Raw genomic sequence first — 23372 nt, forward strand, 5'->3', positions numbered from 1 at the left:
TTAACAATGGAATTCCCCTTTTTTCCAGCAACCCAAAGTAACGGTCATAAATTCAAAATCATTACGAAACCATCTCCCTGTCCTTGTTTTTTTTCGCTTGCTCCTTTTTGCTCGCTTTCTCTAAACACGCTCCATCGCTTTCTCTCTCACTCCGGCCCGTCGGCGTGGCGTCCCTTTTCCGCGTCGCTTTTTTGCGAAAACCGATTCAAATTCGATTCAAATTCGTTTTCTGCAACCAGGCGAGCATCCATCGCAGCAGGCAACAACGGAGCCACGCACACGCACGCTCTGTATGTGTGTGACCGCTGTCTGTATCGTGCTCTCACTCGCACTCTCGCGCTCTTGCTCTTTTGTTTGCACGGGCGGCCGAGGAAGCGTGCCTGCTGAGATTGCTGCCCTCCTGGTGCTTGTTTTCGGTTGCCGCATTGAACAAATACAGCCACGCGCATCACACGGGGCGCGTGTGTGTAGAGCGCTGAGGCGCGCGCACGCCACTGCGAGTGTAGTTGCTACGTCCTGTATGTGTAGAAGCCAGCGAACAGGGGGGCATGCGAATTGCAAGCCGACTGCCCGGGTTCGCGCGAAAACAGCTGTGTTTGTGTGTGATGGACGTGAAAGAGCGAGTGGGAGATAGCCGGAAACAAGAGATTGCGCGCAATTCGGCGAACATACGCAAAACCACGTGTTGCTTGTGGCGGGTTTTATTGGCGACAAACACTGCGCAAAACGCAGAGCACAAATTTAAATGCTTTATTCAACATTATTCATTCTTTCATTATTGTCAATTTAAAGACACACCAATTTACAAAAGTTTCAACACAATTTATTTCACGTATAAAATGAAGAATGTTAATCACGGAATTCTCGTAGCAGAACATACTGTTCTGTCATTTCCCTTGGTTTGGTAACAAATCGTTATATTCGTTTTCTTCACAATGTTATAAAATGCTGCTCTCTCTCTCTCTGCTTTGTACTGTTTCTATTTTGGGGGTTGTTGGAGTTCATCTTCTACAAACGTTAATCGCATTAAAAACTAATTTACCTCTTTCTCTCTTTCTCTGCAGTCAGAAGGAAGACACCACCCCGTTCCTAATTCAACCCGAGAAACACACCGTCCTCGTCCTCCGCATCGGAATCGTCCTGCAGCGTCTGCTCGGTCCCCGACCCTACACTATCGACCGAGCTGCTGTCCAGGTGGGCCCGCAGCAGATCCTTCCACCGATTTTCCTTCACCATTTCATCCGAGCTGGAGTCACCGGCACCACCGCCACGACCAAACTGGACCCAGCGCAGCCGTTTGCTGCCGAGCGTGTCCAGCGTGGGCCATCGCAGCCCCGGTACTAGCTTGCGCAGCCGCAACACTATCGTAAGCCCCCGCACTCCGTGCACGGAGTCACGCGGTACGATCGGGTTGCGTAGCGTTAGCCCCAGCACGAACCGTTCGCCTTCATCTTCGCGCACAAACTGCAGCAGCAGGCTGGTGTGCGTGAGCGTAAGATTGTACCGCCGCACGTCCGGTGCGTGCACGTGCAGCAGCACGAAGTATTTGTCCTGGTCCCACACGGTGGACGGAAAGCGGTAGTCACAGTCGAGCCGGAGCTCTTTCAACGTACGCCGCTGCCTGCGCGCAGCCCGTATGGCACTTTTCTCATCGTCGGACGTTTCCAGTGATCTGCCCGCCACTTTCTTCTCCGCCGGTAGCTGCTGCGCCACGTTGCAGCGGGAATCGGGCACCGGCTCCTTAATGGCACGTGCTGGGCCGTGCGCCGCCCCACCATTGCGCGGTGCAGACGATGCCTTCTGCATCAGCTCCATCAGCTCTTCGTGCGTAAAGTTCACCTGCGTGAAGTTGTCATCCTCGTCCGTGTCGGGAACGGTGCTGCTGACGCCGTCCTCGTTGCCCACCCACATCGCTAGCCCGTCGTACACGATGTCCGACGCGATGGAAAACATGTCTTGCGAGTTCGCGTCGCACAGTACCATCTCGTACCGGTGGCAGCCCTCGATTCGCTGCTCCCCGTCCTGTGCTACCCACGGCAGCACCTTGGTGACGATGGCGTACATCGTGCCCTGGTTGTGCTGCTCCAACCAACGGTCGTAGATGGCGTCGGCTACGTCGCCGGTCCATTCCGTTGCACCGCCCGGTGGATGGATGTGCGCAAACGAACCTTTAATTGCCTGTCCGGAGAGCGGGAGATAGAAAGGGATGGAGAGTAAAGGTGAGAAAAAAGGATGGAAGATTTCCCTACTAGTGATGGGAAAAATGAAATTTTGGTCGGATTCGATTCCGACTAGCTTTGAATTATTGTCGAATCGATTCCGGATAGTAGATTCGGAATCGGAATCAGCTCAGAAACCGGTTCCGGAATCGACTCCGGAATCAAATTCGATTTCTATGTCTCCATGAAAATAGGCGTTTGGGTCCTGTGCACCTACGATTGTATCGATAGCCGTCAATAACCCAAATTTAGTTGTATACGATCCATTCTCATGGAGATTCCGGGAACGATTTTGTTTCTAAAACGTTTGATTTCAATTCTATAACTTTGATTCCGGAGCGATTTCTGATTCCGATTCCAAGGATGATTGTGATTTCCCGACCAATTCCTTTTCTGGAGCCTGTTCTGATTCTGGAGCCGATTACAATTCCTGGAATCTATTCCGAAATTAGAATCGGAGTTGGCTCCGAAATCAGTTTCAGCGTCTGCTCCGGATTCTGAATCGGAGTCGGCTCCGAAATCTACTCCGAAATCGGCTCCGGTATCAGAATCGGAGTCAAAATCAGAGTCGGAATCGGAGTTAGCTCCGGAATCAGTTTCAGAGTCTGCTCCGGATTTGGAATCGGAGTCAGTTCCAGATTCTACCCCGATGTTGGCTCTGAGATCAGGATCGGAGTCAGAATCGGAGTCGGAATCAAAGTTGGCTCCAGAATCGGCTTCAGAGGCTGCTCCGGAATCGGCTCCGGAATCGACTCCGGAATCAGAATCAGAGTTGGCTCCGGAATCGGCTTCAGAGTCTGCTCCGGAATCGGCTTCAGAGTCTGCTTCAGAATCGGAATTGAAGTCGGTTCCGAAATCGACGCCGGAGTTGATTCCGAACACGGAATCGGAACCAGGTAGTCCCGATTCCAAGCTCCCTCCACAATTCCCCAACAAAATCTTGTGCTACCAGAAACGGAACACTGCTCAGCAGGTTATCCGAGGCTTTGAAGATTTCCCGGCATCGCACGGTGCCACCAAAGTCAACCAGGAACACATCCACTTCTCTGCCCTCTGACAGCACGCTCACAGTACGGCCACGGTGATAAAAGTTCTCGAACAGCGCCAAACAGTGCTGACCGACGCGTGGATGATTTAGCGGAGTTAAAGGTTCCTTGGTATACTCTTTGATCAATGCGTCCACCTCACGAATTCTAGAGAATTGGAAAGGGAGAAGAAATGTTAGAGAAGAAAAGACACTTCGAGAGACACTTTCATCTTACCGATTGGATTGAGAGACATAAAAATTATCCGGTGTTAGATAGTGGCCAATCATTACGCTGTAGTTGTTGCCGACCAGCAGCGAATCGAACTGGTACTGGGCCGTTGCCTCCTGTGCGGGCGAAACGAGCTCGAACGAGCTGGACGAGGACATAGTACTGTCTGCCTCAATTGGCATCAGCTTACTTTGCACATTGTCAGTGTCTTCCGCGATGGATTCCTCTGCAGCCGGTGTCGTTACAATTTCTGGTAACTTTTGCAACACATCACCCTCATCATCATCATCTTCATGCTCTGCTGGTGGTGTTGCATGAGCAATCGTCGTCTGCTGCCGCTTGCCATTGTCAATTTCATCTGAGGTCGCCGACGACTCCGTCATATTCATTTTCTCCGCTTCCTTTCCATGCTCTTCGTCTGATATCTGCTTCCCGCGATCATCCGACTCGCTGCTGTCGTTTTGTTTCTCATGCTCATCATCCGACACCCTCATGCCCTGATCGTCCTTAATGGGCACGTCCACATGCACCAGCAACTTGAGCGTTTCGTTCGAATCGAAGCTAATTTCTCCCGTCCCGATGCCACCACGCATCAATTCGTCATCTCCAACGCCTTCCACCATTTCCAACACATCGTCCATCGCACCAACAGCTCCTGCTTTGCCATCTCGCTCCAACTCCTCCACCTCGCGGCGCAACAATTGCATGCCGTGCTTTTCGCAGTCCCGCACCAGCTTCCGGATCCGCTCGAACGAGTCCTTATCGCCCACCCCGTACTGCTTGGCGATCAGGGACGCCCGGATCCGTTCCACCGTTACCGTCGTTTTCATCCCATCCAGCTCCTCCACCAGATACAGCTCATCGACCCACACCGTATCCTTGAGCGCGAGCAGCACATTGCCCTGTATGCTGCAGTTCGGGCGCGTTGCATAGTTTTCGATCCAGCGGCGCACCGTATTCGTCGCGATCTTGTCCCAATCCTGCTCGTAATCGTGCGGTACGACCGCGGCAAGCCGCACGTTGATCGCTTGGGCCGGCAGCGCCCGAAACTGTTCCGGCAGATGGAGTAGCGCGTACGCCTTCATGTGCATTATCCGCCCGGTGTCGATGGCGAGCAGCTGTACCTCGACGTTATCATTTCTACAAGAGGTATGGGAGATAAGTTATTCTTACATTGAAAAACCATCTGCAGCCGTACGGTAAACTTACTTCGTCTCGTCATAGTTGATGATCTGACAGCGCCAATACTTCTGATCCTCAAACACCACGCACCGATCGTTCCGGTGCGGGTCGCCATGCATCTGGTGCCGGCTTTCGTTGTTAAAGTATACCTGCAGCGCCATATCCTGCAGCATGTAGCGCTTGGTATCGTTCAGCACGGTCCATTCGGACTCGCCCGCAGGGCAATGGTGCTCCAGCCGGGCGGCAAAGTGAGCCGGCGAAAAGACGTGGCAGATTTTCATGCGCACTTTGCCACTGCGCGGCACACTATCGGGGGCCAGATCGTCCAGCGTGAGGGTGTGCCGGAAGACGCAGTTCCGGGCAGCACGGCAAACGGCAAAGCCGAGTATGTACGTGCACAGCATGGACACGGCACGTCCGCTAGCGACTCGGGAACTCTCGAGAATGCTTCGAATTTTCTGGAACGAGCAGGCGGCGTGTGAATGGAAATATACATTAGTAAGGCGAAACGATCCAAAAGTGGATTCTATTTAAATAAAAAAAAAATTACATTGAATGTACCAGACGACTAAAGGACGAATTGGTATAAAAATTGGAGAAAGATGAACATCTTCACAATGGAACCAGCCAGATCTTTGAATAAGTTTCGTATCTATAACAGAGTATAATGTCGATTGAACCGATATTAATAAAGGATATTAAAAGGATATTAACCGTACACAAAAGAGCTTGAAAAGTAATATCCTCCAAGGTCTTTGTAAGTTTAGTTAACTTTTAGAGCCTGTACCGAATAAAAAAACTTCATTTCACGCTTCTACCTTTGAAGCTATCAAAGAAATTTATCGATTCCAGGCCTTTTTATTCCAATGCATTGATTATCATATCAAGACAGTATCGAAACTGTTAATATTGGATCAATTTCCAACCCGAAAAAGTTTAACTCGTTGGAATGACAAAAAGACTTCCAACCAAGAAAATCTAGAAGGTTATTTGCTCTATGTGTAGCTCGGAATCTTCATTACACGGTTTGTTCCAATCATTACAGAGGATTTTGGAACACTATTTTAACTCCTTTTGACGGGAAGTGAACATAATTTGATGCGAAAATGGACTCTACGGCATCCTTTTTAGAACAGGTGCATTTAGAATCCAATAGGAATTTTCAATGTGCCTGTCCAAAAAGGATGCAGTACTGTCCGTTTCCCATAACTTCGCGTAACAAGGAGTTAAGTAAGTTTCCCCAAATTATCAGAACCTCTGTAATCCTTTTTAGTTTAATAGTTGATCACAAACCAGAACTAGAACTACAACTAGACCAGTCTTTAAACTAATCTTCTAAGAAATCAGACATGGCAGTGTGATGGATATTTTAAGGGGACTTTATCATTAGATAGATTCTGGTAGGCAATCCAACGTCCTAGGCAGATAATTGAAAAATTTAAAGAATTAAAAATAGGCAATAGGAATCATCCGGCAATAGGAATGGAAACTCCAATGATCTTCCAACTGGCAGCTGTCAATTGCCAAGGATGAAACGAATGTGTACGGATTGGAGAAGAAGTTTACAATGATCCGTTGGCTAGAGAAACTCTATAATGATGTCTGAAAAGTAGATGATTCTATAACCTTTTTTCAGTCATCTTTTTGGAAAACTACAAACGATTTGAAGGGAAGATATTAAGATCCTGTATAGGAAGGCGTCATATATCATAAGTTGTAAGGCATATTTGATCATGCAATCTACTTCATTTTTCGGGATTTTACAACTTAGACCTTTCCTCTCACCTGCGCATTGACGGCCAATTCCTCCGGGATCTGCTCCTGGTGCAGCTCCAGAAAGTCCACCAGCCTCGGCAGCTGTTGATTGTTTTTCTCATTCAGCAACACCAACGATGAGGCCGGCCCTTTCTGCCCTTCCTTCCCCTTGGACGGCAGGTAAGGGCAGTCATAATAGCCGAACGAGCAAGCGTACCGCCTGGTAAACGACGACCACGTTGCCGCCAGCGAATAGTGGATAATATGCTGCGCTTTGGAAATTTTCAAATCACCCAGCACCGTGTCGCTGCACACCAGCACCACCATATCGCCCGGCTGCAGCTCGTCCCAGTTGCTAAACCCGGCGTGCTGCTGCAGCACCATCCGCTCGCTGCCCACGATGTGGTTGATCGAGTTCTGGCGCAGCGCGTTCACGATCGGCACCAGATCGTCGCTGTCGTTCCCGAACACGATCGTCCGCTCGCTGCGGTAGTCGTGCTGCTTCAGGTGCCGTATCAGCTCCGTCTGCTTGCGCTCCTCGCCCACGAACGTTTGGATGACGAAGCGGGCCTTCGCGTAGACGGCCGCCTCCAGGAAGGCACCGATGCAGATCACCATGTTGCGATAGCGCTGCAGAAACTTGGCCAACATCGGCATCCAGTAGCCGGCGGTGACGATCATCTGCAGCCCCTCCTTGTCGCAGTTCTTGCACAGCAGCTGCAGCTCCGGCCCGAAATGGGGCAGTATCTCCTCGAGATTGTCAATCACCACCGTTTGGATGCGCTTGCGGGCGAACGCTTCCGGTGCGAGCTCGTACAGCCGCCGGTAGCCCGGTACCGTCGTGACCAGGATCGCGCAACTGTTGTACAGCAGATTCTGCGCAAGCGACAAGGAGAAGAGGCATTTTGAATAAAAGCAAAACATAAAAGTAATATTAGGAGCGAAAAACTTACGCATGCTTTCGTCACATCCCGTATGCCGTAACACTCTACCACGGCCAGGACGGCGTGCGCCTCGGAATGGAGCAGCTTGCGGCAGAAGAACGCAATGCGCTGCACTTCGCGCGACGTGTAGGTAGCGATGATGGCCACCGGACCGGCGGCAGCCTCCACCAGCGATTCTTCGATTTGTCGCTGTGAAGCAAAAAACAAAACCCAAATTAGTAAAACACAATCAATCCCACAAGAATGTCCCACCACACGTACCTGCACCACGGAACAGACGGCTGGCAGGTAGGCGAACGTTTTCCCCGTCGACGCACCGTTCACGCAGATGAACGAGTTTTCGCGCAGTATGTGGGGCCACGAGTAGGCCTGCAGGCGCTGCAGCGATTTGATACCGAGCTGGTCGAGCTCCTGGTGCACGCGCGGGCTAAAGTTGGCCGCCGCAATGCGATCGATCGGTTTCGGCGTTTTCGCACCGTGCACCAGGACGCGGTAGTGGCTTCGGCGGGAAAATATGCTACAATTGTTTGAGGAGAACAATATAGTTTGATGAGTTTTCAGAGGATTTAGAAACGCTCGCCTATCGGATCGTTGGAAAGCATATCGAGTTAGTAAACGCATTCTCAAATAAGTGACATAGACACACACACGGTGTGTTAGTAAGAAGGGTTGTATCAGTTTACGTACAGTTCATTTTATTTAGTCCGTTTTGTATACGTATTTCCAAAAAGAAACAATACTTTACACGTAATTCTCTGTTCGTTCGCTAGTCACATAGTAAGAAAATTGTCAAGCAAAAGTTAAGGTAATGCAAATCAATAGAAAAGAAAGTTGTTCACACTGCTTTACACACGATTTAAATGAATTAAAAAAAAAAAAAAAGATTAGAAAAATACTTCCATTCGAGTATTAATAGGCTTGCGTCATGCTTCATGTCTAAAAAAATCAATCCTCAACAATTCTAAACACTACTACTCGGCTAGTCATTTGCAACATCCAAAAGGAACCAAAAACAAAACGCTTACCATTTCTCTCCCTGTATAACCTTTTCAAACTTCTTCATCTCGGCGTTACTCTGAACCGTCGGCTGCTCCAGGTACCGCTGTATGAGCTGGTCGTTGGTAATGCCGGCCGGTGCGAAACTAAGCTCCGGACTCTGCGGCTGCTCGGGCTCCTGCTTTTGCTTGCTTTGCTGCTGCGCTTTCGCGTTGGCGATCCTTTGCATCAGCCTTTGCTTCAAACTGCTACCACCACCAGCACCACTTGGTGGTGTCATTTCCGTTGATGCGTTTGAATTGTTGGCCGCTGGGCTGGGAGTCGTATCGTGCTGTTGTGGTGAAGCCTTCGTTGGTGTAACTTGCACTTGCACCGGTTTGGTTGGTGTTTTGGCTTTCGGTTCCACTGCCTTCGTAGGCACAACTTTTGCATTTTCCACTACTTTCGGTTTATGGTCCATTGGTGGCGCTTCTACCACCTTAGCCGTGCTTGTTTCCGTTGCTTTTGCAGCCTTTATAAGCTCATATTCCGCCTTTTCCGACAGCCCTACATCGATCGTCAGTGCGTACGCGTCTTTACGGATCTGCTCGAACGGATCTCTGTTGGAATGCTGGCCGGAAGCTTGCGAGCCCGTTCCCGTGCTCGAAGATTCTCGCTCTTTGCTAGTGTTTGGGGAAGCGTTTTTCAGCTTCTGTGCCTTGAGCAGCTTCAGTTTCTGGGCCAATCCGATCGATTTCTTCGATCCGCTCGATTCGGACGATTTGCTTGCTTCGTGCGGCACCGGTGTACGATCAGAAGCAGCGGTGGAAGCTACCGGGACCGACGGTGGTGGCGGCTGCCGTACCGGAAGCGGATCAGCAGCGACGACGGGTTGGTTGTTCTTCGCGCCCGTCCCAACCATACTGACCGATTCGTCGAACTCGCGCTCGTTCACGCCGTTCAGCAGCGAGATGCCTTCGTTACGCTGCTGGTCCACCGGTATCGTGTACGTATCGCCCGACGAGTTGCCCTGCGACAGACTGCCACTCACTATGGAGGACGGTCGGGTGGAGAACGTTGCATCCATTTCTAGCATTTCTGTGCCGGTGAGGGGGAAATCGAATCAATTAGAAAGCCGAAAGAGCACACAGGGAACGCGCTTCAACTTACGAATAATGAAATTCTTTGGCTCCACCGTCAATCCCATCGCGTTCTCGACCAGCAGGTTCGCCGCATTGTACGTCTTGCTTTTCGTGACGAACAGCAGATCGCCGAAGTGGATCGACTCCTTCCCGACCGTGTAGGGCGTTACGCTGGTGAAGCAGAGCTGCTGGTTGCTGTCGATAAAGGAGCGCAGCATTATGTTGGCCGTTTCGGCCCACCCGCCACATTCCATTATCCGGAGCTGTTCCTCGCGCGGATCGAACACCTACGATGGAGAGAGAGAGAGAGAGTGAAGAGGTTGAATTGAAAGCAATTCTTGGTAAAAACTTGATGGCCATTCTTACACATTGCGCCGGGAAGATGTTCTTGATCGCTCCCCGCTTCACGCCCGACGTCGACCGGTCGTGGAAGTGGTCCGGCAGTGGTCGCAGCTGCTCGATGCCGACCGTCTTCGGGCAGCCCTCGTCGATCGACCACAGCCGGTACCGCTGGGTGCCCTTGCCATCGACCCTCACCCCGTCCACACTGCAGCGGGTCCAGCGGGCAAGCGATGGATCGTAGAAGGCCACTACCTGCAACAAAAGGAAGGTAAATAAGTCTCGCTTCAGCAAACGATCCTTGTGGGAAGGCAGCCATTTCCCTTCTTTGCTTCTGTCCCATGTATGCTCTGTGTGAGGGTGTGTTGGTGTACTTCTTACCTCTCCAAACACCGGCTCGTAATGGCCAATGGACTGGTTCAGGTAGTGCTGCTCACAGTACTCGTCGATTGCATCCTGGAGCTGCTTCTGTTGCTTCTTCCTGCTGCCCGGATGGAACGGTTTGTACCAAAACTGGTGCGGATTGACGTAGTGCGTGATGAATATGCGGGCCTCCATCGTTGACGGGCTCCGGTTGCTCTGATGCTCTGGCGTGCCCATCGTACGTTGAACTCATGCGTTCCGGGCGCTGTTGTTCTGCTGACCACGAATTGTGCTACCGTGCATAATGCTGCACACACCGCATGCACTTGTGTAGCACCGGTCGAATACCGCGAATAAGCGTTTTCTTTTGACAGTTACCGCACAATGCGAGAGAGCGAGCGAGAGAGACGATCGTGTTTCGATTTGCCGTGCTTTGGGGTTTTCTTTTGGTGCGTTCGCAGTTATGTATTTTTCGAAGGTATATTTTTTTTATGTGCACCCTTTTGGAACAAATATTTTCCACAAAATAGGTGAATAAATAGAAAATATTCCCACTCCGCTTTTGGCACCTGTTGGTTGTGCGCGCTGTCACTTTTGGCAGCACGTCCGCGATGAGCCAGAGTGACCAGAAATACAGATTTATCCGTATTGATTTTTTAAAAATACTGACCGAGAAACCATCAAATCATATCCCCAATCCAAAGTGGGTATAGGGACTAGGTGGGCTTATAGGTTTGGCGGGAAGGCCATATTGGACGAACGAATGACAGGAGAGGATTCGATTGTGATACGTAGTTTTTCACGCACACTACGACACATCAACCATAACAGCCATTGAAATTCACACGCATACATCAACAAATGATCGAATCCCCTCCTGTCATTTCGTTTTCATTTTTCTACAACACGGCTGTCACATTGTTCGGGATAAGCCCACCTGTATAATAAACCCCATTTGTCCCCAATCATTGTATACCTTAAACTTCATTTTTATGCAGGAGGAATGGCTTTGCCGTATTGCTTAATTAAAATCCATATGAAGATATTGAAATCAATAGCGTAAAAAACAAAAATTTTAACACTGCTTCTAGACGATCCAAAAAATCTTCCGCAATATTTTTTGGCGACACTTTCTATCCGTCAAACCATCCCTGTTTTAGCACGAAAGTATGGCAAGCTTCGATCGTTTCGTCGTGACAATCACGGTTGCCCTTGATTTTGTTCAAAAACTGAGAAGATGTTTTAGAATAAAAAGCTCACCAAAAATTTGTCGTGGTAGGTATAGAAGCAGTGTAGCAGTAACACCTAAGGCCCGTATCTGATTCGCAATCTAAATCTAAATCGCAATCTAAAAATCACATCCTTTGGAAAACTGCCACGGCTCTAAGCGGGCCACATGGAACCTGGAGAAAAGGAACTCGTCACGGCTGAGAAGAAAATGTGCGTCTCATTCTTTCGTTGGCTTAGAATCCCTAGTACTATTTGCAGATCGACACATCAAAAAGGCTTGCATTTGTGTGGCCGTTGGACCAAATCTAATTCATCTCATTCATTGGAATAGATGAAGGATGCATTTTCTCGTAATATGGACCTTTTTTGCAGATATGTCCCTGCCCTCTTAACACTTCTATTTAACTGAGTTTAAAATTTTAAAACCTACCGAAAACTCCTACCAAAAGCTACCGATAAAATTTTGCTGCTCCAACGGAAAACCGCCAAAATAATCTGGTCACACTGATACTGAGCTGAGCAGCTGTCACCACGGAAGCTTTGCTGCTCGCTGTCTGTTTCGTTTTCGGGATACACGTTTGGAGGGCTACGGCACTGTTGGCCAGCAGAAAATTTGTGATTTTGGTTGTGCAAAGCACTGCTTCCACCCCCACCGATACACAGTCCGGACGTTCCAGCTCCAGCAAGGTGGTACAGCCGCCCGCTTCCCGTTTACTGTGATAGAGCTTCTCGACGCGAGCTTGTTTTCATCCGACGCCAGTGCAAATTCGCAACCATGCCTCGAGGTACTGTATGCTGTGTGTTTGCTTTGTTACCAAAGAGAGAAAGAGAGAGGGAGCAACAGAGCGAGAGAGATGGCTAGAAAATTGCAGCGGAAAAGGAAGGACGTGGGCAAACAAAGGACACGAGAGCAAAACAAATGCATTGCACGATACTTGTTCGTTGGCTGCAAACAACACACCATCCCGCTAGATACAATGACACCAATGATCTGATCCGATTGTGATGCGCTTCGTTTTGTTCTGTTTGTTTGCAGGAAAGTACGTTAATCACAAGGGGCGCAATCGCAACTTCACCAACCCGGAGGAGCTAGAGGCGCAGCGCAAGAAGGACGAGGAGGAGAAGAAATGGCGCAAGACGCGGGAACAGGACTCGGACGAGGATGAGGACGAGGACGGTGATGGGGAGGAAAACGACTCGGACGAGTCGGACTCGGAGGAGGAGGAAAATGCGAAGGGTGCGGCGGGCGTGATACAGATCCAGAACCCGAACCGGGTGGCGAAAAAGTCCCACCGGAAGGTGGAGGAGGTGGCCGAGGACGATGAACCGCAGCTGACCCGCCGGGAGAAGGAGGAGCTGGAGAAGCAGCGGGCAGCGGCCGCCTACCAGAAGCGGCACGCCGAGGGCAAAACGGCCCAGGCGAAGGCGGATCTCGCCCGGTTGGCCATCATCAAGCAGCACCGTGCGGAGGCGGCCGCAAGGCGCGAGGCGGAGAAGAAAGGTAAGTGCTCTCTCGTTCTCGCTCTCTGTCGCTGTCTGTGTGTCTCACGGTGGCGAAATGTTATAATTAACTTTTATCCTTTCCTTTTCTACCGCCACCCCAACACCCGACCGCGATCTCCACCATCAGAGAAGGAAGCCAAAATGAAGAGCGGCGCATCATAGGCGCTTATCATCGCCGCGTAGCTGTGCAGCTGTAGGTTAACGAGACGTACGATTCAATTCAAAACACGTGTGTAATTTTGGGGTCGCGATTTTGCTCATCGCGATCGCGATCTGCAATCCAGTTACGATACTTTTGGTTTGTTCTGTTCGGCGCAGAATGAGTGCTTCCTGTACGTGTGTGTGCACTCTCCCGTCCTTGGAGCCATGTCAGCGAGACAACATCCCTTCCTTTAAATGTACTCCCTCTCCTCCCTTAATCTCCCTCTAATTCCCTTTATCCTCTCTCTCTCTCTCTCTCTAGTTGGATAAGTTGAGAATGTAGCAAAAAAAAGTAAAGTTCTGTTTTTGCACCCCACTACAATCCCCCTGTCCTACTGAGAGTGTTGTATATCGATGTATGCAGTAAATTTATATTTAGAGATAAATATAAAACTCCAATCGGCTGTATGGTTTTATTTCTGTGTGTTGAAATGGTTCCGGAGCACGTTTAAATGTAATATTCGTTATGGAAGCTGTGTTTGGAGCCATTCTCGTTGTTGATTTCATGACATAGAGTGGCATTGTGTGCTGGAGGAGTTCTTTCGTTTGTCCTATGCTGATAATATTGCCTATCAGTTACTTTGAAGTATTCCCTGGACCTTTAACCTTTTGCTTCCACGGATATTATTTGAATAAGAAGCTTTTACAGGGTTGTCCAGGGGTTTTCATAATTGTGGGACACTTTCTTGACTCTTTCTTATGGGAAGTGAACTTCATATGTTGGGAATTTGACTCTATGGCACCCTTTTTGGATAGATTCCTTGGAAATTCCTATTGCATTTATCCAACAAGAGTTCAATTTCCGATTACATTAAGTACATTTCAAATAAGAAAGAGTCAATAAAGTGTCCCACAGCTATCACAGAAGAAGCACAGAACTCCTGAAAACCCTGCAAGTAGGTTAATTTGCAACGGAATCATTTAAAAATGGTAGATTAATTTAACTACCCTGCTACATCTCCCTCTTTTAACGATATTTTCGGTAGTATTGCCAATTGTTTCCCATGCTTCCACCGTTCATCCTTCAGGCGAGGATTATAATGATTATCAAAACCAAAAAAAAAAACAGACTAAATCATCTTTGTCTTACGTTTATTTAAATGCTATCGACGTACAAAATCCAGCTCTTCCCCCACGATTCGCGCTCATTCCCCACCAACAGCAAAGTTAAACCGGAATGAATTATCCGAAGGAACAATTACACTCGCCGGCGCAACTACTGCCGCTGCCTTTTTCTCCCCTTTCGCCGGCCCCTTCTTCTCAACAGCCACCGTCGCTTCCCCCGGTACCGTTTCCGTCTCACCGTTGCTGTCACTTTTCGGGAAATTGAATTTAAAGTTCTTATCGCCGCTTAAAATGGCCGACTTTTTCACAAAGTGGTATTTGGCCTTCTCCTTCGGCTCCTCGAACCGTATGCTGTCCGGGCTGACGGCCATCGTTTGCTCCTCGGCCGCCATCCGGCTCCGGTAGTCCCCGAACGTGGTCCGCATGATCTGCCGCTTGCGGATGATCGGCTGGTTGCCGCTTTTGAGGGTGTTTATTAGCTTGGACGTTTCTTCCACTGTTCACGGGAGCACAAAGCGAAAAGATAGTTAGTTAGAACGGTTTTTGCACCGGAATTAAGCACCATACATACACTTTTTGTTGTTTTCGCGGACATTTGGAAGGTGCAGCTGTGATTCCAGCTGCTGGATGCACCAGTACAGCTCGAGCTCAAACTGCCGGTCGGCTTCGGATGGTTCCGCTGCAGCGGGCGCATTTCCGGTTAATGGTGCGGATGGTTGCGGTGCTGGCGAGGGGAATGAGCCGGGCCGGGGACTGTACTTGAGTTTGCCCGTGTTTTTGTGTAGTTTCACTTTTGGCGGTGCCATTTATGAATGTTAATGTTTCCGACCGGGTTTTTTGATGAGAGAGAGATTGCAGACGGATGTTTTGGTGTTTTTGCTGCGTTTTGTTTGTGCGGTGTGTCTGTCTGTCTGCCATATGTCAAAGGTTTGTTGTTGTTTCTTTTCGAGTTCGAATGCTTACATCGCATTCCCAGCTTCTGTCCCCAAACGGCAAACTTGTTAAGGGCAGTAATCAAGACGTAAACAAGGCTATAAAAAGATATGATTTGAATATAAGGTAAGTTAATTGCATTTTTTCGATTAATTTAATTTTACTTGCTATACACCTGAATGTATGCAAAAATCAAGCCTCATCGTGCACGAAGTATATTACCGATGATCTCCAAACTTATGAAGCTCAGATTACATACGATTTTCATCAATTCTTTTCTGAATAGCCTCAAGTTTTTTAAACAACTCCTAAACGCGGTCTAAAAAGCATCCTAAACAATTCCGTTCAGCAGATGTCAAATGATTGGAGCATTACGTAAAGAGATCTTTTTGAAAGTGTCTACTTTCCCTCTTAATGCTTGGTTGGTTTCGAAATGAAGTTATGCATTACTAGAACTAGAATGTTGGTGTAATTGGTTTAAATAACAAACTTTAAGATCTGACATTTAGTAATAACCTTTGGCGGTCCTTATACCCAAGCGCCACAGATTAAGCTGAAACGACTGGAAAATCAATTATCCTTAAAAAAAAATGAAATCTTCATAGTATCCAAGGGTACACAGTTAAGAAAGTGTTAGAGACGAATGAGTGTAAGAGAGTCAGACAGTGTTGGACAGTGAATAACAATGGATGAGCGACCATGACTCTAAAGAAGGAAGTTTATGGTCGTTTGCCCGTTTGCTCAGTAGATGGCATGTTATAACTCATTATTATATTCCTATCCTTTTTGACAATCTAGCTGCATCTAATCATGGACTAAATACCCTTTTTATTATCCGAACGAAATCAGAATATGGTCGCGTCAAATCACCTTTCGGTCAAATATGGTCACCTTCGACCATGATTCAAATCTCACTTGCTTCTGTACTAATGGTTCACATTGGAGATTAGAACTTAAGCAATCGTATCGCCGTTCTAGTTCTAGCGATGCATAACTTCAATGCGAAACCATACAACAGTTCAGCGGGAAGCTCTCAGAACGAGAAAAGCTCCATTGTGTGGCTATGTCACTAACAGATGGCGCCACCAGATTTTTACTATGTTTAGAGTGCATCAGTCTGCTAAAAAAAATTTTGAGATTCATTTAAGATTGAGAGCTTGAGCCGCTAAGAACCTCTTTAGTGATCTTATAGTGGATTTGTGGCACTTGGGTATTAGTTAAAAACTAATTTCTCTGGTAACTAAAATGAAGAGCTTGTAAAAAAAGTAAGAAAAACAATATTTAATACTATTTGTTCATTTTCATGAAATTTTTATTAGTAAAACAAAACCCCACCGAACGCTGTTTAACCCTCACACATCTCCCATATTCTTGAGAGCATCCCGGGCCGCCTCCGCTATCCCATGCTCCGGCGTTCCCGCCGGTTCCAGCGCCAAAATCCGTTCACTCTCCTTCAAAAGCCTCTGCACTTCCTTCAACCGACGGCGCAGCTCGGCCCGTTGTATCACACCACCCTGGAACAGCTGGCCGGCCTCTATCAGCAGTGGCACGTGCATCTCGTACATGATCGTACCTCTCAGTCTGCTCAGCCCAGGCTCTAGCTGATCCACTACCTCGAGCAGATCGCGGCAAAGCGTCTCCTTCCTTTTCAACTGCTCCCGGCTCAGCTGCGGTATCAAAAAGCCCTCAATCTTCCCGTACAGCTCGCACAGCGAATGTTTCACCGAGAGCAGTAGGTAGTGGTTGTCATGCAGGACCGCACCCTGCACCCGAAGGAATGTCTCCAGCCCATCCACGTCGTTCCCTCCGATCGTTTCGAGCTGTTGGGAGAGCTGTTCGAGCAGCAGTATTACTGCCTCACAGGACATTACGGTGGAACACTGCCGGCAGTGCCATTCCGCTTCCGGGTTGAGCGGATCCGTCGGCAGTATGTGTCCCCTTGGGCATTTCATGCACCGCAGCGCGCTACAGTTCGTGCCCAGCTCGGACGGGTCGGTGCAGCGGCGACAGTTGCACGAGAAGAACTTTTCCTCCCTTAGGTGCTGTCTGCGCTTGAGCGTACCCTGCAGGATGTGGGCGTAGGTTAGGGTGAGTGGCTCACCCGCCCTAACGTCCCGCAGCACCCGCACGGTAAGGTGGTGCGTTTGAGGTGCATCCGTGTGGCCAGTGTTCGGCGTACAGTCGTGCATCAGTAGGTACGCCTCGGGGAAGAGTGCACGGGCTTTGGTCGGTTCCTGACCCACCTCGAACGCATTAACCTCGATGATGCCGCATATGGTGTGCAGTTCCAGCTCGCTGTACTCCGCAAAGCCCCACTGGTTACGAATTCGTTCAACGATCTCCTTTTGATTGCGATTCCAAAGCTTCGGTATCTGTTGCCGTACGTCGTTCAGCGGATCCATACCGAGCAGACGATCGTACTGTGACCGATCGACGGTTTTCAGTAGCATGCAGCGAAGGGTTAGGATGGCTTCGTACATCAGCTTCACCTGGGCGACGGTGGACGTTTGAAGGTGCTTGTGGACTGCTTTACCGCGTAGGGGAATGCATTCCAGCTGCCGGTGAGTTCCTGCCGGGGCGAGTCCCTGACAGCTCGGAGAGCATATTCGCCAGTTACAGATCTCACATCTAGAGGTTTATAAATACACATAAATACCCAATAAATCGTAGTACACAGCGCCGAATGATGTCTAGATGCATCTTACCTATACACAACACTTCCCGGCTTGAAGGCACTGTGGCAACCCAGACAGACGGGTTCCGTTTCTGCACATGGGCCCACTACGAAGGGAGGTGTTTCGATGATGACGTCACCAGCTTTTAGATCTCTCGCAGCCACAATATACCTTTAAAGGAGTCAATGAAAGGTATTTAAAGCTAATCATCTTTAGTTACTCTAAGCATAAAACAGCCAAACATACCTTCCAACTTGCTCAGAGCGTTTCACTAAGTAAGGTTTACTGGATTCCAGTTGGATTTCCGCTATTGGTTGGCGATCGTGTTCTGAGCAGGGGTTGATATTTTCCTTCGAATGGTTCGACTTTGGTGGATCATATTTCTTTTGTTTCTGTAAATAAAACAACAAAAAAAGAACACAGTTGTTGAAAATAACTGGAAATGGAACAATTTTAATAAACAATTTGTATGTTTTCTTTTCATATATTAATTCTCCATTCACAACACCAACCTAGTGTCTGAGCAGAACCCCATAGCAACACACCTTCCCACATTCTCCCCCCTATCCTTTGGGCTGTAAATGCCGAATCAACTCGCCTATTTTCTTTTCCACTTATAGCAGATGCACAGAACAAACGAAAACATTCCAAATTATGAATGCACCGCACCGTAGCGCAGCGCCTGTTTACAGAGTTAATTAATTGCGTCCCCGCCTCTGGGTTCCGGGGATACGACCGGGGGATAGGACCATATTATGCGTGCTTGCATGCAGCGCTACCCTTTTCATTGATTATTAACGAAAAGTGGTGTGTTGTTGCCAAAAGCTGGAAATTGCATCACTGTATGCATTTATGCAAGGGGTGCGCTCGATGTTGTTATCTTCCATGTTAAAATTTAACCCACCCTGCCCGGTGTTGCTTTCATTTCTTTTAGCTTTTAATTTTTTGCTCAATTTCCATGCGGTAACAACGATATCAAGCGAGTGTTCAATCGAAACGAAAAAAAACGACTGTCTGAATGGGTAGAAGCGGTGTTCCGAGAACTCCCGAGGTTCCCGAGTTTTGGATGCTGCAACGCTCTTGTACGCTTTACGGGTTAATGTTTAATTATTTTTAAAACCGAGCAATATCGGAGCAAAGGTTTCGCGGCGTGCAAACTCAGACACAAGCGCGAGAATGATTTTCCACTCGCATGATGAATGGTTAATCAAAAGGTAGCCCGGATTGGTTTGGAGTAGCCACTTTCGGGAGTATGGTTTGGGTGGAAAAAGTGACAGAAGGCAGAAGGTGGTTTGAAGTGTTGTTGAGAACTGAATCATTCATCAAAAGCCGAAAGCTGTGGCAATTGTATGGCATAAAGCGTATCCTTTCATCTTTTTTAAAATAAAAGAAAAATATTCAAATAAGTAGAGCAGTTAAGCCAGAAAGAAAGGACGATGGTATATTGCTGAGGTAGGTAGTGCCAACTGTTTAAACAATTTTCATGACTTAATTGTGAAGAGAATGTAATGTTTGTAGGGTTTTACAAATGCTAAAAGTTAAGCCTTATTACTCTTGATAGCAAAACATATTTAGGTTCATATGTGAACTTTATACAGCAATCACTCAAATCAATCAAATCACTAAAGAGCAAGGACAAATACACCTTTTCCGGTTTGAAATTCACGACAGGCCTACAAAAGATGCACTTAAATACGCTTCCTGCTGCTTGCCAATAAAATTCAAAACATCATTCTCATTATTTTGAATCATGCTCCTTTTTTCTCCCGGTTTGTGTCTGTAGTGTGCACAAAAATAAACAATCACACAGGGCACACCTGTTAGCGTTTTCTCGTCAGCTAAACCTGTTGTGAATGCTCAGAAAACAAAATACAACAAAAACATAGAAAAATATTCTACACCACCACCAACAAGAGTAACAGAAACTCGCCATACAGCACGTGAAATAGCACATTATTATCTCATCTTTCTGCGCATTGTACCAGCGCGCGCGCGTTCGTGTGTCGACTGTGACAATCTGATGTGAACAAGAGCAAAAAAAAAAAAAGAATAGTCTTAGTGAGTTTGTTCGCGTGCCCTCCGCCCACTGCGCTACACGGTTCAACGGGGGATGATCGCTTTTCTGCGAAAATGCCACTAAATAGTTGTCGTGCAGCTTCGAACAATTGGCTGGGAGGGAAATGTGTGGTGCGGTTTGCGCAACCCGAGCGGAGATATTTTATAATTAACTAAATAATTGTCGGCATGCGTCAACCGAGACACAAACTCACATACATACATACACACACACACACACATTGGGAAGATAGAGGGAGGTGGGCAACGGACTAGATTGTTCATCCCGAGGCGATTTGAGCCGCCGAGCTGTGACTGTCTTCGTACTGGGTAATGTAGCGTGAAGTGGGAATAGCGTTGAGCGTTGTTGAACGGGGAACGATGCACTTGTGGTTGATGTCGTGAGCGCGGGATTGTCTTTCAACACCCGTTGCCGGCGGGTGGTGGTTTTCTGTCCGTCTTGATTGTGGAAGCAATGTGTTATGCTGTTTAAATGGTATATTTTCATAGCATTAGCTGAAGGTTTGTGCACGCAACTAAGCACATCGCTTTGGCACTTAATGCATTGTACAGTTATAGTACATTGATTAACATTGTTCAAACAAATTGAGATGCTTTAAGATTTTTTAGTATATTATTGTTAACTAAATTTGCAAAAAAAAGTATCGATCCAAGTTATTATAGTACACGCTAGTGGTGTGATCCACCAGGCTTCTCCATTGAATCAGGTTAATAGCAAATTTGTACCTTTTCCATCATTTTTATGTGAGTTTGCAACACTGATTTGGTCAATTATTAAGAATGACTTAACTTGATTGATTGAGATATTGCAAAGCTAATATTTTACATGAATCATTTAAAAAATTGAACAAACGACCAGGCTTCTCCATTGTATGACATATCCACACAAAAAGAAAATCTCTGGTTTTTTGCTGATTTTATGGTCAAAACTTGTAAAGAAGTAAAATTTAATAAAAGAACCTTTATGGAGCAATATGTAATGTATTTGATGTAATTAAAATTTTGGGTTTCGTTTTCTTTTGAGAAATCGAGTAAACAACCAGGCTTCTCCATGGTCCCTGAACAGCATTTAGATTTTTAGATTTTAGATATATTTTAGATATATAATAATTAAAAACAGTTTTTGTAGTTCATGGATCTATTATTGGGTCATTGATACTTCGTAGTTTATAGTTAAATAAAAATTCTAAATTATGAAATTAATGAAAAATAATTCTGCTTAGCCTGATGAGAGAAATTAGCTTCCGAATGAAGGAGACAAAATGAGTTAAGCTATATTTTTCTGACTAGTTATCACAATAAAATATTATCATAGTTATTACTACAAGTTATCACAATAAAATAAGACAGGGTGTAGCTGACATGAGTTTCCAGCTGTTGTGTAGTTTATTAAAATGATAAAATGAATGTGAAGTATATAGTTAACAAAAGCATAATTATTTGTTAATTAATATCATGGTGCAGATATCATTTCAACCTAATTTATGAACATCAGATAAATTGCTATAATTTAATCAGTATATAACCACTATCAAGTTCAATGAACACTGTATTGTTAAGTTATTCAGGAATAACCGTTTTAATGCTTGGTTTTCGTTTCACACTATTGTTTTGTATATTCTAAACAAAAATGTAGCATATAAAAAGCACATACGCCAATAATTCTTGTCAAACTTTAATATATTTGTAAATTTTTTTCAACAGATATTTTTTCCTAAATATTTACCTTCTTCTTATGGTGAGACGGCATTTTCACTGCTCAAACTAAACCACTTTACTTAACACCTGGCTCTGGAGCTACACGAGGAAATGCAAAGCTTTAAACGCATTCACTTCGATCAGTCACCAACGCTTCACTATCGAGAGCGCAAACCCCGACGGCTCCGGTATTTCTTGCTTGCGTAGCACGTGTGCGCATTCGCTAGTGCGTGTGTGTGTGTGGGTCTGCCTTTCACGACAAATTTCACTCTCGCCTGTCACCAAGCAGCCGGGAAGGTCCAACGTACCGAATCGCTACACCGGGTGTTGTGTGCCACCACGGGCGACCGAGTCGAACTCGGTCGCCGGAATCGGTCGGTTGGGGCGCTTATTTTTAGAACCACAAATCAACGGGCCGCACAAAGTTACACGCCGCTCTTTTCTATCGAACCGCTGGTTTATGGGAGCCGTGGGGGTTGTCGGCTTTTTTCTCTCCTCTCGTTTTACTTTCTTTTCGATCTGCTTGATCGAGCGGAAGATCACACTGATCTCTTTCGCATCGGAAACGGTTCGGTTGAAATGTGAGACAAACCTCAAGCAGCTCGTTTCCCGTGCGGAACAGGTTATTTATTTATTTATTATGATCTCCCGTACGGTCTGGAGGAGAAGGGAAACCACCTGGCGCAGCCCTGCGGGAGGGAGTGTGTGCGATGTTAACACTGCGCCAGATGTTACCGATCACCGTGTACGTCTTTTCACGGCCACAGCGGACAAACGGCACGATGTGCAACTTGTTGCTTCAGCCAAGTCGCCTTTTGACACATCGACACACACACACACACTTGGGTATACGCGTGACGTACGGTCAAATTCACCGTGACAAATGACGGACCGATTGGGAAGGGAGATGTAGGAGAACGCTGACAAGGGTCACTGATTTGAAGTGACTTTTCTACGCGTACGTGCGTGCGCGAAGTCGCTAGTAACTCGAGCCGCGTCTGTCAAACAGTCAATTAAACGTAGCCCGAGGGGTGCGTGTGGCCACCGAGCACAACACTGTCCTGATGCTAATTTTACTCTCAATCAAAACGGTTAACTCTAACCCGGAAAAAGCAACAAAAGAATAAAAAACCAGCGCCTTTGTACGAAGTTTGCTTCCCCGTTCCTTACTGTTTCCTAATGCGCGAAACTCTCACTCACGCTGACATGTGTCAGTTGCACGGTCTCAAGCCTTTTGTTTGGCTGGTACACAAAACGGGCACAAACCTTTCACTCACTCGATTGACTAAAACCCCCCCCCCCCTTTTTTACCCTACATTTGGTGACACTTTTCTTAGCGAACAAAATGTAACACTTCGCACGCGCGCGTCTATTCACGTGCGCAGCGCTACGGGTGTGCGACAACCGACGGCTTCTAAGCGACGGTTCGTACTGATGGTGCGTTCGCGTCGTGAAGCTGCATTGGAAACGGAACGAACGAACGCGGGTTAGCCGCACTGGGCAGGCGGGTTTGGTTTCGTAAAGCCAAAAACAAATAACATCATCCACAGGTCCATCAAATCTGTTGTATGGTGTGTGTGTGTGTATGTATTTATGTCGCTTGAGGCGCAACGTTGTACTATTGCCACAAATTGGCACGAGTGCAAACAGTCGGCAGAGGGTAAGTCTTGGTCATAAATTATCTCAAGTAACACAGAAAATGTGTTTAAGCATAATTGTGATGTACCAACGGGTCCGACCATTGTATGATTGCATAATTTAACTGTGTTTGAACGAGAATTCATCTTTTTACAGCTTTCGAGGTTATAATGAAGTG

At 47.2% G+C, this 23372-nt stretch overlaps 4 protein-coding genes across 5 annotated transcripts; 1 reads left to right on the top strand and 3 right to left on the bottom strand.

The window, feature by feature from the left end:
* Positions 1-807: 807 nt before the first annotated feature.
* Positions 808-10759, bottom strand: LOC121599080 (putative ATP-dependent RNA helicase SoYb). Its single transcript, XM_041926588.1, has 11 exons — positions 10194-10759; positions 9840-10067; positions 9502-9760; positions 8382-9429; positions 7618-7873; positions 7366-7545; positions 6443-7288; positions 4685-5115; positions 3482-4615; positions 3169-3412; positions 808-2178 (listed from the first exon to the last, which is right to left on the bottom strand). Exons 1-11 carry the CDS (start codon positions 10410-10412, stop codon positions 1090-1092), a joined length of 5934 nt encoding a protein of 1977 aa, XP_041782522.1. The 5' UTR covers positions 10413-10759; the 3' UTR covers positions 808-1089.
* Positions 10760-11929: 1170 nt separating this feature from the next.
* LOC121599082 (28 kDa heat- and acid-stable phosphoprotein) lies at positions 11930-13513 on the top strand. Its single transcript, XM_041926592.1, has 3 exons — positions 11930-12190; positions 12442-12906; positions 13036-13513. Exons 1-3 carry the CDS (start codon positions 12181-12183, stop codon positions 13068-13070), a joined length of 510 nt encoding a protein of 169 aa, XP_041782526.1. The 5' UTR covers positions 11930-12180; the 3' UTR covers positions 13071-13513.
* Positions 13514-14184: 671 nt separating this feature from the next.
* Positions 14185-15081, bottom strand: LOC121599081 (UPF0488 protein CG14286). The gene is made up of 2 exons (XM_041926589.1): positions 14746-15081; positions 14185-14670 (listed from the first exon to the last, which is right to left on the bottom strand). The coding sequence occupies exons 1-2, from the start codon at positions 14978-14980 to the stop codon at positions 14255-14257; spliced, it is 651 nt and encodes a 216-aa protein (XP_041782523.1). The 5' UTR covers positions 14981-15081; the 3' UTR covers positions 14185-14254.
* A 1328-nt stretch (positions 15082-16409) lies between these two features.
* LOC121600150 (SET domain-containing protein SmydA-8) lies at positions 16410-22974 on the bottom strand. Of its 2 annotated transcripts, XM_041928481.1 has the most exons (5): positions 22873-22974; positions 21585-21655; positions 18029-18174; positions 17813-17953; positions 16410-17735 (listed from the first exon to the last, which is right to left on the bottom strand). In XM_041928481.1, the coding sequence occupies exons 2-5, from the start codon at positions 21606-21608 to the stop codon at positions 16460-16462; spliced, it is 1587 nt and encodes a 528-aa protein (XP_041784415.1). In that variant the 5' UTR covers positions 21609-21655; positions 22873-22974; the 3' UTR covers positions 16410-16459. The 2 variants fall into 2 exon arrangements, with proteins under 2 accessions (XP_041784415.1, XP_041784414.1); XM_041928480.1 differs by lacking the exon at positions 22873-22974 and having other exon boundaries at positions 21585-22720.
* Positions 22975-23372: the final 398 nt, after the last annotated feature.

Source organism: Anopheles merus, chromosome 3L (assembly GCF_017562075.2).
Source record: "Anopheles merus strain MAF chromosome 3L, AmerM5.1, whole genome shotgun sequence".
Taxonomy (NCBI): Eukaryota; Metazoa; Arthropoda; class Insecta; order Diptera; family Culicidae; genus Anopheles; species Anopheles merus.

What these genes read in the sequence shown, in the direction of transcription:
- LOC121599080 (XM_041926588.1), bottom strand. Translation starts at nt 10,412, where the DNA reads ATGGGCACGCCAGAGCATCAGAGCAACCGGAGCCCGTCAACGATGGAG. An exon ending in GTTATACAGGGAGAGAAATG is followed by an intron (nt 7,874 to 8,381) that starts GTAAGCGTTTTG and finishes AAACAATTGTAG; the next exon opens with CATATTTTCCCGCCGAAGCC. An exon ending in TATGTCTCTCAATCCAATCG is followed by an intron (nt 3,413 to 3,481) that starts GTAAGATGAAAG and finishes CCAATTCTCTAG; the next exon opens with AATTCGTGAGGTGGACGCAT.
- LOC121599082 (XM_041926592.1), top strand. An exon ending in GCGCGAGGCGGAGAAGAAAG is followed by an intron (nt 12,907 to 13,035) that starts GTAAGTGCTCTC and finishes CTCCACCATCAG; the next exon opens with AGAAGGAAGCCAAAATGAAG.
- LOC121599081 (XM_041926589.1), bottom strand. Translation starts at nt 14,980, where the DNA reads ATGGCACCGCCAAAAGTGAAACTACACAAAAACACGGGCAAACTCAAG. An exon ending in CCGCGAAAACAACAAAAAGT is followed by an intron (nt 14,671 to 14,745) that starts GTATGTATGGTG and finishes TCCCGTGAACAG; the next exon opens with TGGAAGAAACGTCCAAGCTA.
- LOC121600150 (XM_041928481.1), bottom strand. Translation starts at nt 21,608, where the DNA reads ATGCCGTCTCACCATAAGAAGAAG. An exon ending in CGTCTCACCATAAGAAGAAG is followed by an intron (nt 18,175 to 21,584) that starts GTAAATATTTAG and finishes TTTTATTTACAG; the next exon opens with AAACAAAAGAAATATGATCC. An exon ending in CCGGGAAGTGTTGTGTATAG is followed by an intron (nt 17,736 to 17,812) that starts GTAAGATGCATC and finishes ATAAACCTCTAG; the next exon opens with ATGTGAGATCTGTAACTGGC.